Source organism: Bombyx mandarina, chromosome 02, assembly GCF_030267445.1.
Source record: "Bombyx mandarina strain Sakado chromosome 02, ASM3026744v2".
NCBI classification, from domain to species: domain Eukaryota; kingdom Metazoa; phylum Arthropoda; class Insecta; order Lepidoptera; family Bombycidae; genus Bombyx; species Bombyx mandarina.
In genome coordinates this window covers 3890909-3910270 of record NC_143209.1, presented here as the reverse complement: position 1 = coordinate 3910270, position 19362 = coordinate 3890909, and the positions used below count along the sequence as shown (strand labels likewise).

The 19362-nt window shown below is 34.2% G+C and overlaps 2 protein-coding genes across 2 annotated transcripts in view; one reads left to right on the top strand and one right to left on the bottom strand.

Moving 5' to 3' along the window:
• Positions 1-19362, bottom strand: part of Np (serine protease notopleural) — a 64877-nt gene that overhangs the window by 19467 nt on the left and 26048 nt on the right. The window contains exon 3 of the mRNA XM_089735516.1: positions 1994-3157. Coding sequence (XP_089591642.1) covers positions 1994-3157 — 1164 coding nt within the window. The remainder of the gene's footprint in view (positions 1-1993; positions 3158-19362) is intronic.
• On the top strand, positions 12599-14384 carry LOC149503401 (uncharacterized). The gene is made up of 2 exons (XM_089735524.1): positions 12599-12735; positions 12811-14384. Exon 2 carries the CDS (start codon positions 12883-12885, stop codon positions 14017-14019), a length of 1137 nt encoding a protein of 378 aa, XP_089591650.1. The 5' UTR covers positions 12599-12735; positions 12811-12882; the 3' UTR covers positions 14020-14384.

The following is a 19362-nucleotide window of genomic DNA, read 5'->3' as shown; positions in this document are numbered from 1 at the left end:
AAAACCCGCAATGTCCATTTAAAAGATATTCAATGTTCTGATACACTTTATTTATAGGATTTATACTTGAATTACTTATGTGAAGTGATGCGACTATGAATTTCGAACCCTAGTTATTAGATTTTTTATCTAAACGTGCAACTAAAATATATTCTCGAACGACTTTAACGTTTGACGACATTATCGTGCTGTATGCATTCTGAATTATTTTATGTGATACAAAGATTTTTTGGCGGGAACGCGAGAAGCGAAGTTGTGTGATTTGTTTTTTTTTATCTATTTAGTGTTTCTTCAGGTTTAAATGTGTAATAAAGGTGGTTTATTTACTGTTTAATATCTGTGAAAGTGCACAAATGTGGGAAAATAAAACAAAGCCGCCGGACGTAACTTCTCGGGATCCTACCAAAAAGTTCACTGAAAAAATATCAGTACATGACCACCATTTTTTTACTGAGATTATATTTCATCCCATATCATTTCATTTAATTTCATCTCAGTTGATGAATGTCTCAAATTAATCATCTTCATTTCATTTCACTCCGCATTATCATTTTTCATAAAAATAAGAATATAAATTAAAATAAGACTTGACCTAAAAGTTTTAGTTACCAGGGCTAAAATACCTTAAAAAAAATTATGTGATACAAAATATTTCAGATTTACAGGATACCACGAAACTATGTTCGAACTTTTTATTTGCACAGGCCTTAAAAACGCCCTTAAAACCCAAGAAAGCTTCGTGGCCAATCTACGTATCTCCGTACTCATGAAATCACCGATAAAAGATAAAATAAATTTTACGCCAAAAAAGTCTAAGAGTGATTTAATAGTATGTAATTTGTTATGCAAATAAATATAAAAGGACTCTCTATATATAATTCGTTAAGTTTAATGCCCTATCAGTTTAATGAACTTAGTGATTTTACTGAGGAATAAAGAAAAACTAATTTCATTTTAAAGCAGCTAAGTATCAAATTATAGATAGCACATAATGGTTGTTTAGACTTTTTAATAATTATTATGTTTAAATTCACACACGAAAGATGTAACTTTATCGAGAGCTAGATAGAGGCTCCGGTTCAGAGGAACCAAAAACTACATGAGTTACATCTAACATAGAGTTTTTTCTACCTGTAATTTTTTCATTGGACGGTTAGACATGGTCACGGCCCATCTAGTGTTAAGTGGATACCGGATTAACGCTGTTACCTCAATCGAAAAAGTGATATGTGAGCACATCGATTATGATCACACAACGATAGTTCATTTTATATTAGTTTTTTTTCTGCCTAAGCTTGAGAGGCTATGTCAGCATAACTGGGCAAGTAGATGAGCACACGGGGCTCAAACCGGAGGTGTTGCTAACACTGGCCCTAACAAGAGCAGTGCTTCGCAGAATCTACCACCGGATCGGAAACGCGACCCACTGAGAAGATCCGGCGAGAAACTCAGTGGGCTGTGTCTATGGGTTAATTTAGTCTTCGAGCCCTTCGTCGCAAGCCGACGGTTTCGGCCAGAACGGTACTTGAGGCTTAGGGCAATTTATATTAGACTAGAGGAACTGAAGTATAGATGTCGGTCTAAAAACCCGCCTTGGAAAAGCCAATAGGAACTGACAGATTATTGTTGCTAATCTTACGTTGCAATAACCTTTTTTCGGTATGCCGACGCGTAATATCTACTCCTATTAACCCTGGATAAACAACAAAGTCAACTTATATTGTTTAACGAGATTCTGTTGCACATTGCAATTAAATGACTTATTAAAATTTGCAACTACACGAAAACCGTATAGCTAAAAGTGTTAATTGTTGTCTTTTATGAATGTATTATAAATTTTTAATTTGGACACGGAAGAATGTCTTCAGTTTTGTCTAAAATAATTACACAAACATTGGTCAATTAGCGCGAGTCGGAAGTGATGTAACTTTGTTTGTTGTTTTAAAGTTATATTCGTAATTTGGTCAATAAAGTTAATTAAAAAACAACTCACCTTCATCGGATTCCGTGACTTTATTTGATTCTGTTTCTTTTTCTGGCGGCTTAGTTGTAGCGCCCACTGTGTTCGACCACGTCACAAAAGGTGGGAATTCTGTTGAAGTCGAGCTTGGCACTGAAGTGGGTGTTTCAGTTTCAATTTTGGTTACTCTTTCAGTGACCTCTTCTTGAACCGTTGCCTTCTCAGTGTTGTCTTCGGAGACGGCACTAGGTTTATTTGTCGTCGTTTCGAAGTTCGTTGTAGAAGTTAACGGTTCTGTTGGTTCGAACTTGTCAGTTGCGACTTCGGTAGTAAGGTTGATGGGTTTGGGCGGCTTCGGTGTTGTTTGTGGGAGGATGGTGATGTTCAATCTAGGCGGTGACGGCAGTGGTCTTCTGGTCGGCCGTTTTGTCGGAGGTCGGTACGGCGGTTTCCTGGTCGAAAGTGGTTTGATAGAAACTGGTTTCGACGGCCTATAGGTGGACTGAGTGTATTGAGGTCTAGTGTAATTATACGGTTTGTATGTAGGCCGTATGATTGTAGGTCTCATGGGCACTTTGACTGGTTTCGTGACTTTCTCAGTCGTCGACGACGGTTTTATTGTGGTCGTTTTGATTTTTTCTACGTTTTCCGTCGATTTTTCAGTGTTCGAACCAACAGAAACGGTTTGGAATGTCGACAATCTGACCGGCACTTCAGTAATAGCTTCAGTGTGTTTCGCTTCAGCTTTAGTTGTTGTTTCCACGTTGAGAGCTGTCGTTAATTTGACATTATCAGTGATTTTATTGTAAGCAGTCGTTTGCTCATCGGATTTCGTCTCAAGAACCATAGATTCAGTTCGATCTTGTACAGCGTCAGCTTGGTCAGCTAAAGTTGTTGCCGTTTTCTCAGTGGTAGTTTTTTTCGTAGCGAATATTTCTGGTATTTTATTTGATAGTTTGTCGTCTTTAATGAAACTATCTATAGAGTTGTCGTCAATGTGGTTTGCTACTATTTGGGGGATTGTCGTCTTATCGGATAATTGACAGCAAGAACCGAAATAAAATCGGTCAACACACGCTCCTAGATGTGTTCCATTCGCTTTGAGGCAGTCAATGGCAAACATACAAAGGCCCTCTTGCCCTGTCTTTCTTGATATGCACGGTAGATGTCTTATATTTCTGGCTATCGGCACCGGACCTGTAACGAACAAATTATTTAATAAGTAAGTGTCTTTCAGTGTTTTCTTTGAAGGATTTTGTTGAGCGATTTCGACTTTGTGTTCAGGTTTTGTGAAAGCGTGTACAAGAGATTTGCACTGTTGATGGTTTGTGTTTGAGAAACTTGTTCCTCTAGTACGTTACGTTCATATGAAATTGTCTTGCTTTCGAATTTTAGATAATTCACTTGATTATTTGTAGGCAGAACGTAACGCAATTAAGCCGAAAAACGAAATTTTCGGCCATACCCAGGGGGTGAGTAAAACCCAAGGAAATTAAATCTAATTATAGATTATTTACAGATCGGAAATTAATCTATTATTATTATTAGCTGAACTTAGACAAGCTAATTAGGGTTGAACACCACATTTTAGAATACGGGTGTAACAGTATCGGTTACCTAAAATTTGGTTTGGGAATTGGATTTTTATTGGTGGTCGGACCTCTTGTGAGACCGCATGGGTAGGTACCACCATCCTGCCTATTTCTGCCATGAAGTAGTAATGTGTGTTGGTTTGAAGGGTCGGGCAGCCGTTGTAATTATACTGAGACCTTAGAACTCATATCTCAAGGTGTGTGTCGGCATTTACGTTTGAGATGTCTATGGGCCTCAGTAACCACTTAATACCAGGTGGGCCATGAGATCGTCCGCCCCTCTAAGCAATAAAAAATCAGTTAATTTAAAGGTAGCCTTATAATACGGGAGCTTACGACCTGTTCTTCTTTTTATAGTACAAAAATTTACAGTGTGTTGGGGAACACTAGTACTTGTACTACAGACTTTCAAAACGTTTCAAATGTCTATATATAAATTTATTCGTAGATTTAGAGGTATATTTATTGTAAAGCCCAGCAAATACAAATAGGTAATTATAATACCGAAAGCCAATAATAGAGTTTATGTAGCAAAGTGAATGACGTAACCTCCAAAATACGCTACCAGCGATAAGATCTTAGCATACCGAGAGATCGTAACACACGGGTAATGTAGCTTTTAGAATACAATTCGCAATAGAAGTATATTTGTTCTATTTTAATTTTAATGTTTATTTATAATAGCTAGAGGTCCCGCAGTAGTCGAAATTCGACTATAATTAATTGGAATTGTAAGTTTGTGCACTATTATGATTGTATTTTATACTTCTATAATCACAAATTTCGCCAAGACTACGCTATAAAAAATATTAACAAAGACAAACAATATTTAATCTATTCTCAATTTGACAACAGACGTCAAGAACAAAAGTTTGACAATAAATAGTATGCATGCGTGTGTGCGTCAAATACATGGTATGTAGTGTGTGTAATGTTTTCTTTATTGATTTAATGTATCTTTTATGAATTATTTAAAAAAATATTAGCATTGTGCACTTCTTCTCTATATTCTCTATAAGTGTGGAAAATTTCATACTCCTCCGTCTGCGTAATTTTCGTAAAAAGGGATACAAAGTTTTTGCTTCACGTATTAATATATAGATAACCAGCAGGCGTGATTAGTCGAAAACTTGCACTAACTTTGTTATTTGATTTCTGTCAATGTTTTACGAAATATCGGCAATTTTGTGACGAGACTGCTGAAGAATATCCTTTCTTGTAATACAGAAAAGAAACACGACTGATTGGTAAACTAGTAAGTACAGAAAAAAACGTTATTATTCGAAGATGTCACAAATCAGTATTAGTCGTTTAAAATACACAGAATACGTAACGTAAATGCTAGAGAAGTAAGGTCGGTGTTGCGTCTATTTGTTAGACGTATCTTGAGGTGGCCAAGAAACTGAATAAATGCGTTTACTTCTTCAAATACTCATTATATTATCTATATATTAATACGTGAAGCAAAAACTTTGTATCCCTTTTTACGAAAATTGCGCGGACGGAGGAGTATGAAATTTTCCACACTTATAGAGAATATAGAGAAGAAGTGTACAATGCTAATTTTTTTTTTAAATAATGCATAAAAGATACATTAAATCAATAAAGAAAACATTACACACACTACATACCATGTATTTGACGCACACACGCATGCATACTATTTATTGTCAAACTTCAGTTCTTGGCGTCTGTGGTCAAATTGCGAATAGATTACATAATGTTTGTCTTTATTAATTTTTTTTTATAGTGTAGCCTTAGCGAAATTTGTGATTATAGAAGTATAAAACACAATCATAATAGTGTACAAACTTACAATTCCAATTAATTATAGTCGAATTTCGACTACTGCGGGACCTCTAGTTTTTAATTATTTTACAAAGGGGATTGCCCACTCTCCATAGTGTGCTAGGCCCAAGATGGACATCAAATATTACTATAAAAATGTACTGATTCAAATTCTTAAATGTATTGGATATCTAAAAAATATATTGAAATTGACGCCACTATTATAAAAAATATAATAAAAATAAAAACTCGTTTTGAGGTTAATTTTCTATATAAATAAGTGTCGGATTGTGAGATACTTCAAGAACTTTTCTTTTCTTAATGTTTAAGATGTTCCTAATGTATTTTTATCCAATAGGGTATAAAAACACACTTAATTCTTTAAATATCTATATTTTCTTCATCTTCATACACAATTAGTATCATCTAAAAATAGCAAAGGAGAGCATATACACGGTTTTAAATCTCGGTCAGGGTAAAACCACAATTCACACAATGTTTTTTAGTCGTAGTATGAAACGTTATTGATAAAAGTAAAATAAATCGAAGAAAAATCAAAACACATCCATTTTGTACGCAAGCACAACACCACGAGCAGCAAGCGAAGTGTCAGTCAGTCAGATTAAATTCAGTGTTGACAGTATAAAGAAAAATAATTACATGAAATTCATATATCGATTATTTTTTTAAATAACCGATAATTGATTTATATCTTAATCTTTTTTTTACGAGTACACATTATTTTTTATGTTTTTGTTTTTGTTGTACATATTTAAATAACAATACTAGTAAAGTTTTTTTTATTGCTTAGATGGGTGGACGAGCTCACAGCCATCCTGGTGTTGCTAAGTGGTTACTAGAGCCCACATACATCTACAACGTAAATGCGCCACCCACCTTGAGATATAAGTTCTAAGGTCTCAAGTATAGTTACAAGTTAAAGTCCAATGGGTATGTCTTCGATGTTATTTTATGTGCATAAAATCCATTAAAATCGATTGATTAATGATAATACTTAAAATGATTTATTTATATGTTTTATTTATATACTCAAAATATTTACTTCATACGTAAAAGGTTTTGAAGCTGGCAATATTTTTCCCGCAAAAATAAAAGTCCTTGCTTTTTCAATAGAGTTACTTTTTTTAAGCTACTTATTGTAAACTGTAGTGGCGCTTATTTGCAAGAAAGTAAATGCATATTTATTTATGACAAAATTAATGCACTAAGTATTTTTTCTATAATCTATTGTCCGCTTTGGGCCTAAAATGGGCCATCCCCTTACAAAATTGTCATGCGCGTCCATCTTTTTTTTTTTTTTTTGACAATTGTTGCCACTATTGCGTTTCCTGATTTGTGATTGGTTCGTGCGATATGACGTCATCGTTGGCCAATCACAGCCATCAATGTATGACGCGATGTTGATTCGTTACCAGTCGGATTATTATGTTTCAATATCATAAAATTGACTCGCAAACGCTACCTAAGGATGTCGTGAAAAAAAAAACTAGGACAATACACTTTACTTTAATCCATGAATCACGTTTAAAACAAATTGAGTTCTGCTATTTGTATATAGAAGCATAACACTTTAAACCATTGGCGTGAATTCGTGTCACAGAGTAGAGTAACTACAGTCGGTGCAGTGTTTCCTTTAAAATTTAATGCGGACATTTTAAACGATTTAAATGAGAGATGAGAGATGATGAGAATGAGAGATAATTAAATGAGAGAATTTTTCTAATGAAATACGTACTCAACAAATGTTCACGATTGACTTCCACAGTGAAGGAATAACATCGTGTAATAAAAATGAAACCAGCAAAATTATAATTTGCGTAATTACTGGTCATAGGACCTCTTGTGAGTCCGCGCGGGTAGGTACCACCGCCTTACATATTTCTGCCGTGAAGCAGTAATGCGTTTCGGTCTGAAGGGTAGGGCAGCCGTTGTAACTATACTGAGACCTTAGAACTTATATCTCAAGGTGGGTGGCGCATTTACGTTGTAGATGTCTATGGGCTTCAGTAACCACTTAACACCAGGTGGGCTGTGAGCTCGTCCACCCATCTAAGCAATAAAAAATAAATAAAAAAGATGTCGTTTGAATCTAAGTTAAAATGGCGGTTTCTGGAATGAATTCAATTCGTTGAAGGAACACGAAAATTTTAAGTTTATTTGTGTATTTACAGACAGATGTATACCAGACACAAAGCAGTCTAAAGTTCCAGAATCGTAGGTAGGATAGGACTTATACAACCCAATTGAGATTACGACTAGTGATGTCAACCAATTAGAAATTATCAATGCCGGTTCAAACCAATTAATTTATAGAATAAAGCGGTTTTTGGCACTCGGTTTTAGAGTTAAATAAGAATAAAACTATTTCAAAATAAGTATAATTAATGTATGCTTAATTTACCGCGCGTAATTTGTTTTCTAGTGATTCTTGTCTATCTGATGGTTATCTGGAAAAGATCGCTATTAGCGATAAAACCGCGAATTGTACTTTTTTGTATTTCCTGTTATGCATTTTTTTTATATTGTGTACAATTAAAAACATACTCTATATATAATTTTTTTAAATGTTTATTAATCGATAGATTAAGTCATATTTTGATTTCCAAAACAGAGTTGATCCACTCTTGTGTTCTGTGCATCCATCAATCTAATGCATATTATTCTTTTCCTCACTCCATAGCAAGACTAGCCCGTTATGGACTTCTTGTTCGCTTTTGTTATTTTTGAAATTGATTCGACGTTTATCTGGTAGTTGAACGACTGTTAAATAATTTGCACTGTACAAACATGGCTTCCGTAACAAGTTAATTGGTCAGCTGTGAACGGGTCACGAGATACCGTTGCTAACCGCGAGACGACTTGAGGTTAAATATGACGGGCAAATAAACGGATGGTTTATTTAAAGTGTTTTCATTTTTTTACCGTTTGGAGGCATTGATACAAAATGCTAACAGATCTATTAAAGCGGTGCTATTGGTTACGTGCCATTTTTTTTTATTTGTCTACTATCATATCCGGCTTTGAAATGAGCTCCCCTCCACGGTGTTTCCCGAGCGCTATGACATATCCTTCTTCATACGAGGCTTGTGGAGAGTACTTAACGGTAGGCAGCGGCTTGGCTTTGCCCATGACATTGCTGAAGTCCATGTGCGACGGTAACCACTTACCATCAGGTGGGCCGTATGCTAGTCTGCCTACACGGGCATTAAAAAAAAACTCATACCACCTCCCTTTACTATCCGAATCCTGACTACATATAAATCGATAAATAAAAAACCTAAACTTTTGCATAAAATAAACTTAAAACAAACAAAAGGGATCCGCCCGACGGGGGACACATCAAAGGAAAAACAAAATTGTTCTTTTTATTTAATTTCGAGCATTTTCATATTTATTTACCTTTTAAACCTTCTCTGGACTTCCACAAATAATTCAAGACCAAAATTAGCCGAATCGGTCCAGCCGTTCTCGAGTTTTAGCGAGACTAACGAACAGAAATTAATTTTTATATCCTTATATTATATAGATATCTATGAGTTTCGGTAACCATTTAACATCATATGGGCCGTGAACTAGTTTTGGTTTGGTTATTGCATAAAATATCCAAGGTCTAACCTTCATTATCCGATGGATCTCTAAAGAAAACCAACAAATATCTTCGACCTCAATTATACGATACAAGAAATAATAGGTACATGAATTTTAAGTACTGCTTGCAAAAACATTCTTAACTACCGCTTGCAAAAACAATTCTTTTTATGCTTTAATTATCTAGGAAACACGTATGGCGTACTGAGGTATTGAATCACATTTTGCTGTCAAGGTTTTTGTGTGTTGAATATTTTTATTGTTATTTAAGCGATTTTCATCGTGATTTAAGATACCACATCATCATCATCATCAGCCTGTATCTCTCCACTGCTGGATGTAGGCCTCTCCCATAGTCCGCCACAATGAACGATCCTCCGCCTTCCGCATCCAATCTCTCCCAGCATATCGCCGCAAGTCATCGGTCCAACGGGCAGGGGGACGCCCAACGCTGCGTTTACCGGTACGCGGTCTCCAGTCCAGAACACGTCTGCTCCATCGGCCATCGGTTCTGCGACACGTATGTCCGGCCCATTGCCACTTCAGCTTGCTAACCTTTAGGACTATGTCGGTTACTTTCGTTCTTTTACGAATTTCATCATTTCTGACTCGATCCATCAAAGAAACTCCGAGCATACTCCTTTCCATAGCACGCTGAGCGACTTTGAGCTTACGGACCAAACCTACGGTTAATGTCCACGTTTCAGCGCCATATGTCATGACCGGCAGTGTGCTGCCGGTCATGACATACATAAGATACCACAAAGGACTCTAACTTTACGTTTCAAGGCCCCACTGTATTGGAAATGCCTTAATCGTCTCCTTAGCATACTCCTAACTCTCCTGGCTTGGGATGTCCCGCTACTTAATGGTTTACTAGCTTAAGCTCCGGAAACGGGTATTTTCCATGATGGTTTGAGGCGATTTGTAGCCCACTGAGTTTCCGCAGAATCTTCTCAGTGGGTCGCGTTTCCGATCCGGTGGTAGATTCTACGAAGCACTGCTCTTGCGATAGTTCGTGTTAGCAACGTCATCAGGTTTGAGCCCCGTGAGCTCAACTACTAATTCGGCGAATCTAGAATAACCCCTCGAGGTTACTAGAATAGATAGGGAAAAAAAAGCGTTTGTAGCTGTTGCAAGAAGTTAGTTAAGTTACCATTAATACCTTAGAAATGTTTTGGTTCAACTGCTAGTTTATAAGAAGACCTAAATAAATACATATGAACTCTACAGCATGTGATGCTGTATACTACTTGATGGAGTATACTATTTTTGCCTACCTATTCGTTGGTAGTCTAAAAGGCTATTCCAGCCACGTCCGGACGGGTAGGTGAGCTCAAGGGCTCGACCTGAGAGAATTTGCTAACACTAGCCCTAGCAAGAGAGTATACTATCTAGAGAACACAGCCAGATAGTATCACCTTTAGTAGTACAATATTTAAAACAAGGTCTATGGCCGATTAACAATGATGAGTCATAAACAAAATAATATCTTTTACACGCGTGCTTTTACACAAAAATTGCGTAGATGATTTTGGTGGTAGAACGTCTGTGAGTCCGCGCGGGTAGGTACCACCACCCTGCCTATTACTGCCGCGAAGGAGTAATGCGTTTCGGTTGTACTGTAAGCTGTATGTGCTCGGTAACACCGCTTGGGCCGTGAGCTCGTCCGTCTACCGATCCGAAGCAATAAAAATAAATGAATTAAAAGAACATTGTTATAAGTTTATTATACCTTTCCTACTAAATAACTACTTTTTTGGTAATGTCAATAATTTCATTATTTAATACTAGCGTCGGTCTGCCGGTCAAAATGTTACCATAATCACTGACACCTCAAGGTTCGTATTCACTTAATTCATTACCATTTTCGGTTTTGTTTTGTTTATTTATCTCTTGTACAAAGTGGAAAAAATAACGTATTTCCAAATATTTATCTTTTTTTATGACAATAAGGTTTTTTATATGTTTATATCCGAAAATGTTTTTTTTCTACCTATTTTAGTGACCTCGAGGGGTCATACTAGTTCGTACTAGATTCACCGAACAAAATCGGTTGCTATTTTTATATGACAAGTTGACTGCCACGTAGGTCACCGGTGCCCTACGTGGCGCACTGAAGTCATTATGTCGATTTCTGTAACTCGGCATCTGGATTGCCTAAGTAACTTTGTCTTCTTTTGTTTGGTAATTTATGTTATAGTCTTTTAAAACTCTTAGAAATAGATTCATTCTCAGTGTCTTCGGGTTGTCTTTCCCAGTGTCTACTAGATATTCCAACGGCTTAGTAAGAAGATCGAAGAGAGAAATCGATATAATTACTTCAGTGGGTCACGTGATCAGGAAAAAGGTAATTAACTGTTTTGACTTTTGTCTATTTATAAAGATCATCATTATCCTGCCCTTCTCCCAGTCACCTGGGGTCGGCGCAACATGTTTTCTCCTTCCATACTCTTCTATCATATACCATTTCTTCGCTCACTCCCCTCCTACCCATATCGTCTTTCACACAATCCATCCATTTCTTCTTAGGTCTACCTTTTCCTCTAAATCTTTCCACATTCATAGTTAACACTCTCTTAACAACCTCATTTTCATTCCGTCCGTCTATTTATAAAGATATATATATACCTATAATATATCAGAACTAGCAAAAGGCCGCGTTTCCTTTTAGAACGATACCGTTTTACCTGTGCTATATTAACATACATAATATCGTTTTAGTTATAATTAAAAAATCTATATTAGAATTGTTTTCGAAGCGTTCATATCGTAATGGATGAGTCAAGTCACTTTCTCTTGTAATATTCGGTTATTGGAAAAACCCGGAGTGATTCAAACGGTTTACATCCGTTTAAGATGAACATGCTGAACATGCATAATTTATATATATATATATAAATTAATTGCTGTTCGTTAGTCTCGCTAAAACTCGAGAACGGCTGGACCGATTTGGCTAATTTTGGTCTTGAATTATTTGTGGAAGTCCAGAGAAGGTTTAAAAGGTAGATAAATATGAAAATGCTCGGAATTAAATAAAAATAACAATTTTGTTTTTTCCATTGATATGTCCCCCGTCGGACGGACTCCTTTTGTTTGTTTTAAGTTTATTTTATACAAAAGTTTAAGTTTTTTATTTATCGATTGAGGCACTACGAAGTCTGCCAGGTCAGCTAGTCTTATATATAAAATTCTCGTGACACAATGTTAGTTACCACACTCCTCTGAAACGGTTTGACCGATTTTTATGAAATTTTATATGCATGTTCAGTAGGTCTGAGAATCGGCTACTATCTATTTTTCATACCCCTAAGTGATAAGGGTTGTCCATCCTAACATTTATTTTTTATTTTTTGGACCATTTTTTTTGCTATAATGAGGCATTGTGTGGTTGAATGAGGTTTTGTTATTTTTATATTCTCTCATCGTTCACAGCGCTACATGCCTCTTTCACTCATTTACCACATCCTTACACACATACAATAAGTTATTATAGTTTTTTTTTTCTATACTAGAAATTCCCTAGAAATCTTATATATATAATAATATGTATGTAAATGAAGCTCTCTTGGCCCTTCATTAATTACATTTAAATTTCCCGCGCATTAGCTTCCACCACTATCATAATAATATTATCTGTGGTGGAAGCTATGTTCATTCCATAATTGGATTTGCTCTCTGGCTTCGGACATTCAAAAATATAACGTGCTTTCTTAATAGATTAAAAAAACTTGCAGATTTAAAAAAGGGTGAAGCAATATCTTTCAATGTTGTTTCTCTTTGCAGGTTCGAAAATAATTATAATAATTGTAAGTGTAGAAATAAGTTAATAAAATAATAATAATAAAAATCTCTTTGCAGAGCAACAACTTGGTTCTTTGTTTCATTACAAAACACATTACAAAACAACATTGATTAAAGCTTTTAGAAACAATGGATAAGTTGAAGTTTGAATTTATTGTGAAACCAGGTGAAGATCCGAAAACAAATGTGATTTGTATAACCTCAATAACAGATACCGAAAAAAATGTGTTCTTAATGCCGGAAAAATTACAACCGGTGAAACTACACGATGCGGTAATAAAAACCCAAACTTTTCAAAAAGTAAAAGCTACGTTGCAAAGAAGACACGAAAAAAGGCAAGTATGGATTTCAGCAACAGCAGAATTACGTGACACTTACATGGACCAAGACGGAAATATGCAGTTCCAAGGATATTTACTGGAGGAGATTACATCAAAAACACAACAACAGGTTTTTACTAATGAAACTTCGACGGAAACTCTTACAAGAATCCTGGAAAATTTTGCTGAATTGAAGAAGGAATCTAAACAGTTTAATTTAAAACAAATATCTGAAATGTTTGTAATAGAAAAATTCACAAAAAAAACCTCAAGTGTAACACAGTGGATGATCATCTTTGAAGCTGAATGTACTCGTATAGGTATAGATGTAGATATTCAAAAGATTCAAGTGCTTAGGCTATTTCTGGATGATTCTTGTCAAGATTGGTATAATTCTATGCTTATAAAATATACAATTAATTCAGATTGGGGTATTTGGAAAAAAAGCTTTTGTGAAACATATGTGAACAAAGGCTGGACACCAATAAGGTATGCTATTTTGTTCAAATATAGGCAGGGCTCATTATTGGAATATGCTCTCAAGAAAGAGAGGCTTTTATTAGAGGTTAACAAATTAATAGATAGACCTACCTTGATTGATTTAATTGTAACAGGGCTGCCTAATTTTATAGCGGATGAAATTGATAGAAATAAATTAAGAGAGACTGAAGATTTATTTAGTATTATTCGGGGCTTGGAACACTTAATGAATAAAAGGACTGTGGAGAAAAAGGGAATAGATTCGGATTATAAAATAAAAGAAAAAAATTTCAGAGCCCGACCATGCAAAATCTGTGAAAAAGAAAAGAAGGGAATTAGGTATCATTCAGAATCTGTATGTTGGTTCAAAAATAGAGATAATGATTGCTCTAAAAAAGAGTCAATTAGGAATGTTAATAATTCTGAATTAGAAATAAGTTTAAATGAAATAGATCCAAAAAACTAATTATTCCACCATTAATCAAAGTTAAGCTTATAATAAATGATTCCTTAGAAATATTAGGTGTTTATGATTCAGGATCAAATGTAAGTTTAATTAATTCAAGACTATTATCCTTAAAAAAAAAACAATAATATCAATAATCAAGCAAATTTAAAAACGATTAATGGTGTAAAAAAGTCAACAGGAATAGTAACATTAAAGATAAAGATTTTTGAAATAGAAAACAATATGAATGTGTTTGTAATTGATGATCAAAACTTTGATTATGATTTTCTGATTGGATTGGATTGTATAAAATCTTTTCAACTTATTCAAAATGAAAACTTGAAAATCACACAAAATCTAAACAAAAAAGAAAAAAAACAAAATAATGAAAATATTCCTGGCTTCACAGGTAACAAAATTGAAAACAAACAATATTTAATTGATGAAGGTAATGATAGAGACTTAACAGTGAAAAATATTTTTAATATGACTGATAAGTGTAAAATAAACTTCAATGAGCACATAGAGGTTACAAACTTCAAAATTTCAGTAAATCACTTAGACGCTCAGCAACAATCAAAAATAGATGAATTAATAAGCAAATATAAATCACTATTTGCAAAAGATAGGTATGATGTAGGTTCAGTGAAAGGCTATGAAGCACATATAGATTTACTAGTAGATACATATTGTAGCAAAAGACCATATAGGTGTAATTTTGAAGATAAAAAAGAAATAGAACAACAAGTTTCAAAATTATTACAAAGAAATTTAATTGAAGAATCATATAGTCCTTTTGCAGCCCCTGTCACATTAGCCTATAAAAAAGAGGAAGGTAGAAAATCTAGACTATGCATAGATTTTCGTGATTTAAATAAAATAGTGGTTCCTCAGTCGCAACCATTTCCACTGATGGAAGATTGAATGTTAAAAACAAGAAATTGTAAATTTTTCTCCACACTAGACATAAATTCCGCATTCTGGTCTATACCTTTGAAAGTAGAAGATAGGAAGAAAACAGCATTTGTTACTCAAGAAAATCATTTCCAATGGACTTGTTTACCATTTGGCTTAAAAACCTCACCGGCAATTTTTCAAAGAATACTTACGAGCATTATTAGGAAACACAAATTGTCAAATTTTACAGTAAATTTCATTGATGACATTTTAGTATTTTCCCAGACATTCACTGAACACATACAACATTTATCTCTATTATTGGAAGCAATATCAAAAGAAGGCTTTAGATTAAAATTCTCTAAATGCGTTTTTGCACAGGACTCCGTGAAATACTTAGGCCATATAATCAAAAATAATACAGTTACTCCACTAAAAGATAATGTTATAGCTATAAAAAAATTCCCTGTTCCAAAAACAAAGAAGAATATTCGACAATTTTTAGGTAAAATAAATTTCTATGGGAAATATATACCAAATATATCAATCATATTGGATCCTTTACACAATTTGTTAAGAAAAGATCAAAAATTCATTTGGACAGAAAAATGTCAAGAATCTTTTGATAAAATAAAAAGAATGCTTTGCTTAAAACCTATTTTGGAAATATTTGATCCCGATTTACCTATACATATTTATACAGATGCCAGTATTCAGGGTGTAGGGGCTATTTTGAAACAACCCCAAGTGAATGGAGTAGAAAAGCCATGTGCATATTTTTCAAGGAAATTAAATGATAGTCAAAAACGAAAAAAAGCCATTTATCTGGAATGCTTAGCCATAAAAGAAGCAATAAAGTATTGGCAGCATTGGCTCATAGGGAAAAAATTTAAAGTATTTTCAGACCATAAGCCTCTAGAAAAACTAAATATTAAGGCGAGAACAGATGAATAACTAGGGGACCTAACATATTACTTATCACAATTTAATTTTGAAGTGATATATTCACCGGGAAAGTATAACTCAGAAGCAGACAGTTTAAGTAGAAACCCTGTATTGGAATCACATGTCAATCAGGAAGAAGTTTTAAAAATTGTAAATTTTATTAAATTAAAAGACATACAAAACGACCAAGAAAAAAACGAAGAAATAAAACTATATAAAAATAAACTAATATTAAAAGAAAACATTTACTTTAAAATAATAAGAAACAAAGAAAAAATTATACTCACTGAGGAATTTAGTAAAAAACTAATAAAAAATATTCATTATACATACTGCCATATAGGAATAAGACAAACTGAAAATATAATCAAACCATTCTATGCAGCAACGAATTTAACACGTAATATTAAAAAAATCTGTGATACCTGTGAAATATGCATTAAAAATAAATCTAGAACTAAATTTAAATATGGATTGATGTCTCATTTAGGTCCAGTAACTTACCCTTTTGAAATTGTCTCTGTAGATACCATTGGTGGATTTGGTGGCTCTCGCTCTACAAAAACATATCTACATCTTCTGGTAGACCACTTCACCAGGTATGCCTACATATTGACGTCAAAAACTCAAAATGCAGATGATTTTATAAAGCTTATAAAGAAAGTTGTTCCTGAAAATAAAATTGGAATGATCCTATCCGATCAATACCCAGGAATAAATTCGAAAGAATTCAAAACTTTTTTGGAAAAAGAGAACATACCTATTATATTCACTGCTGTAAATGCACCTTTTTCAAATGGAATTAATGAACGCTTAAATCAAACATTAGTTAACAAAATAAGATGTAGAATTAATGAAAAAAATGGTAAAATAGCATGGACAACTATCGCTCATGAATGTACTCAAAAATATAATGAAACTGAACACACTGTGACAGGATTCTCACCAACATATTTAATGGAAGGAAAAGTTATTAATATCTTGCCAGATGAATTGAAAGAACATAAAACACAAAATGATTTATTACAAGATAGAAAAATTGCTGTCGAAAGAACTATAAAATCACACAATTATAATAAACAACAATTCGACAAAAAAAAACTATATATCCAATTAAAAGTAGGAGATTCTGTATATGTGGAAAATGGTAACCGACTAAATAGAAAAAAATTAGAAAAATTAAAAATTGGACCTTATAAAATTTTAGAGAAAATATCAAACTCAATCTATAAGATAAACACAGGCTACAAAAAATTAGAATCAAACTTATTTCATATTACCAAACTTATACCAGTACCTGTAGAATTTTGAAAAGCTAGAGGGGGAGATGTAAATGAAGCTCTCTTGGCCCTTCATTAATTACATTTAAATTTCCCGCGCATTAGCTTCCACCACTATCATAATAATATTATCTGTGGTGGAAGCTATGTTCATTCCATAATTGGATTTGCTCTCTGGCTTCGGACATTCAAAAATATAACGTGCTTTCTTAATAGATTAAAAAAACTTGCAGATTTAAAAAAGGGTGAAGCAATATCTTTCAATGTTGTTTCTCTTTGCAGGTTCGAAAATAATTATAATAATTGTAAGTGTAGAAATAAGTTAATAAAATAATAATAATAAAAATCTCTTTGCAGAGCAACAACTTGGTTCTTTGTTTCATTACAAAACACATTACATGTATTATATATATATAAAAACAATGTTTGCCGGGTCCGCTAGTATGTTATACAAAAGCGAATGATGATTGAGTTTTTTTTTGTCTGGCAACCGTTTAAGGTATGCCAAGGGGCAAAGTCAGAGGCACCAGAATAATTTGGAATAACAAATTATAGAAAATGAAATTATAGAAAAAAAATACAATTTCCACCGATCCGTTTATATTGCTCGGTAGAGCTACTGATCGAATGTTATCCGGATTTTCTATACTCTATAGACTCTATACTAATATTATAAAGAGGAAAGATTTGTTGTTTGATTGTATTGAATTGGCTCCGAAACTACTAAACCGATTAAAAAAACTCTTTCACTGTTGGAAAGCTACGCTATCTCCGGGTGACATAGGATATATTTATTATATTTTCAAAAAAATTAGGAATCCTTACTGAAACTCCAATAATGTAACCCAATGTGTAAAAAAATTACCTAAAATTCTTTACATCGGGTGCGCTACTAACAATGCGAAGCCAGCGCGGGCCGCTAGTCGTAAATAAATGTTTTTTACTGGTGGTAGGACCTCTTGTGAGTCCGCACGGGTAAGTACCACCACCCCGCCTGTTTCTGCCGTGAAGCAGTAATGCGTTTCGGTTTGAAGGGTGGGGCAGCCGTTGTGACAATACTGAGACCTTAGAACTATATCTCAAGGTGTGTGGCGCATTTACGTTGTAGATGTCTATGGGCTCCAGTAACCATTTAACACCAGGTGGGCTGTGAGCTCGTCCGACCATCTAAACAATAATAAAAATAAAAAAAAATTCGAGATATTTGCAACTACACGTCTTAATCATAGTAGATACTTATATAGGAGATATATCTACAACTACTATAATATTGTAAGTTTTATCGTAATCGAATGAGTTGGCAGAAACTGTTTTATAGACTTATCTGAAACGACGTCTTCCTAAAATGTGTCGTCTGCGCTATGACCGACTCCTGAAGCTGGTTTTCGATGAAAAAAAAAGACACCCGTTTTATTACAACTCGGGACTTAATAAAAATAATGTAATAAAATTAATTAAAAGGAAAAATTTATGACTTTCAATAATTAACACTTAACATTTTAGCGATGTGTTTTATTGTGTCGATCAAGGCTCGATTTTTTAACGTGACGCTGACTTTATTATCAGAATTCGGCGAAGGAGGGTTGTTAGGTGAGCCGGTTTTTTTTTTTTTTAATCTATTTCTTTAAGTCTCAATTTAAATTAATGATACCTGAACGGTCGAATGACTACTTGAACGGTCGAAGGTCACTTGAACATCTTATATAAGAATGGTCAATTATTATTCGTTCTTTTTCGTCTTTTTGTATGTCTGTCTTTTCAGAAGTAAAAAAAGGTCCTGCCTCGCTGCTGGTCACGTACGCCCTCGTTCCATTTATTTTCGAATTATTTTCAAATCTCTGTCTCAGTCTGTCTATGTCTAGTCATTATAGGTCTTATGTCCTGTCAAAGAGGTTGCACGCCACGACAATACCTGAACCGGTGCTTGTAATTTCGAGAATCAACATAAGAATACCAATAACATAAACAGCCTAAAAAGTTGTTTTAAAATTTAGATATTTATAAGGAATCTTAACGACAATTATTTTTAAAAAGCTGTTGTTTTTGTTTCGGTGATATTTTGTGTATATCTTAATTAATTGAATAAAACATCATCAATATCGCATGATGTGATTGTAATTTTGTATATTTATGGTCTCCCCAATTATAGCCCATCGTTTATTTAGTCCCAAATGACGTCATAAATAGTTTTTCATTTAGTGAGTTCGACGAGGCAAGGTAGAGGGCAAGCGGACGGACG

What these genes read in the sequence shown, in the direction of transcription:
- LOC149503401 (XM_089735524.1), top strand. Translation starts at nt 12,883, where the DNA reads ATGGATAAGTTGAAGTTTGAATTTATTGTGAAACCAGGTGAAGATCCG.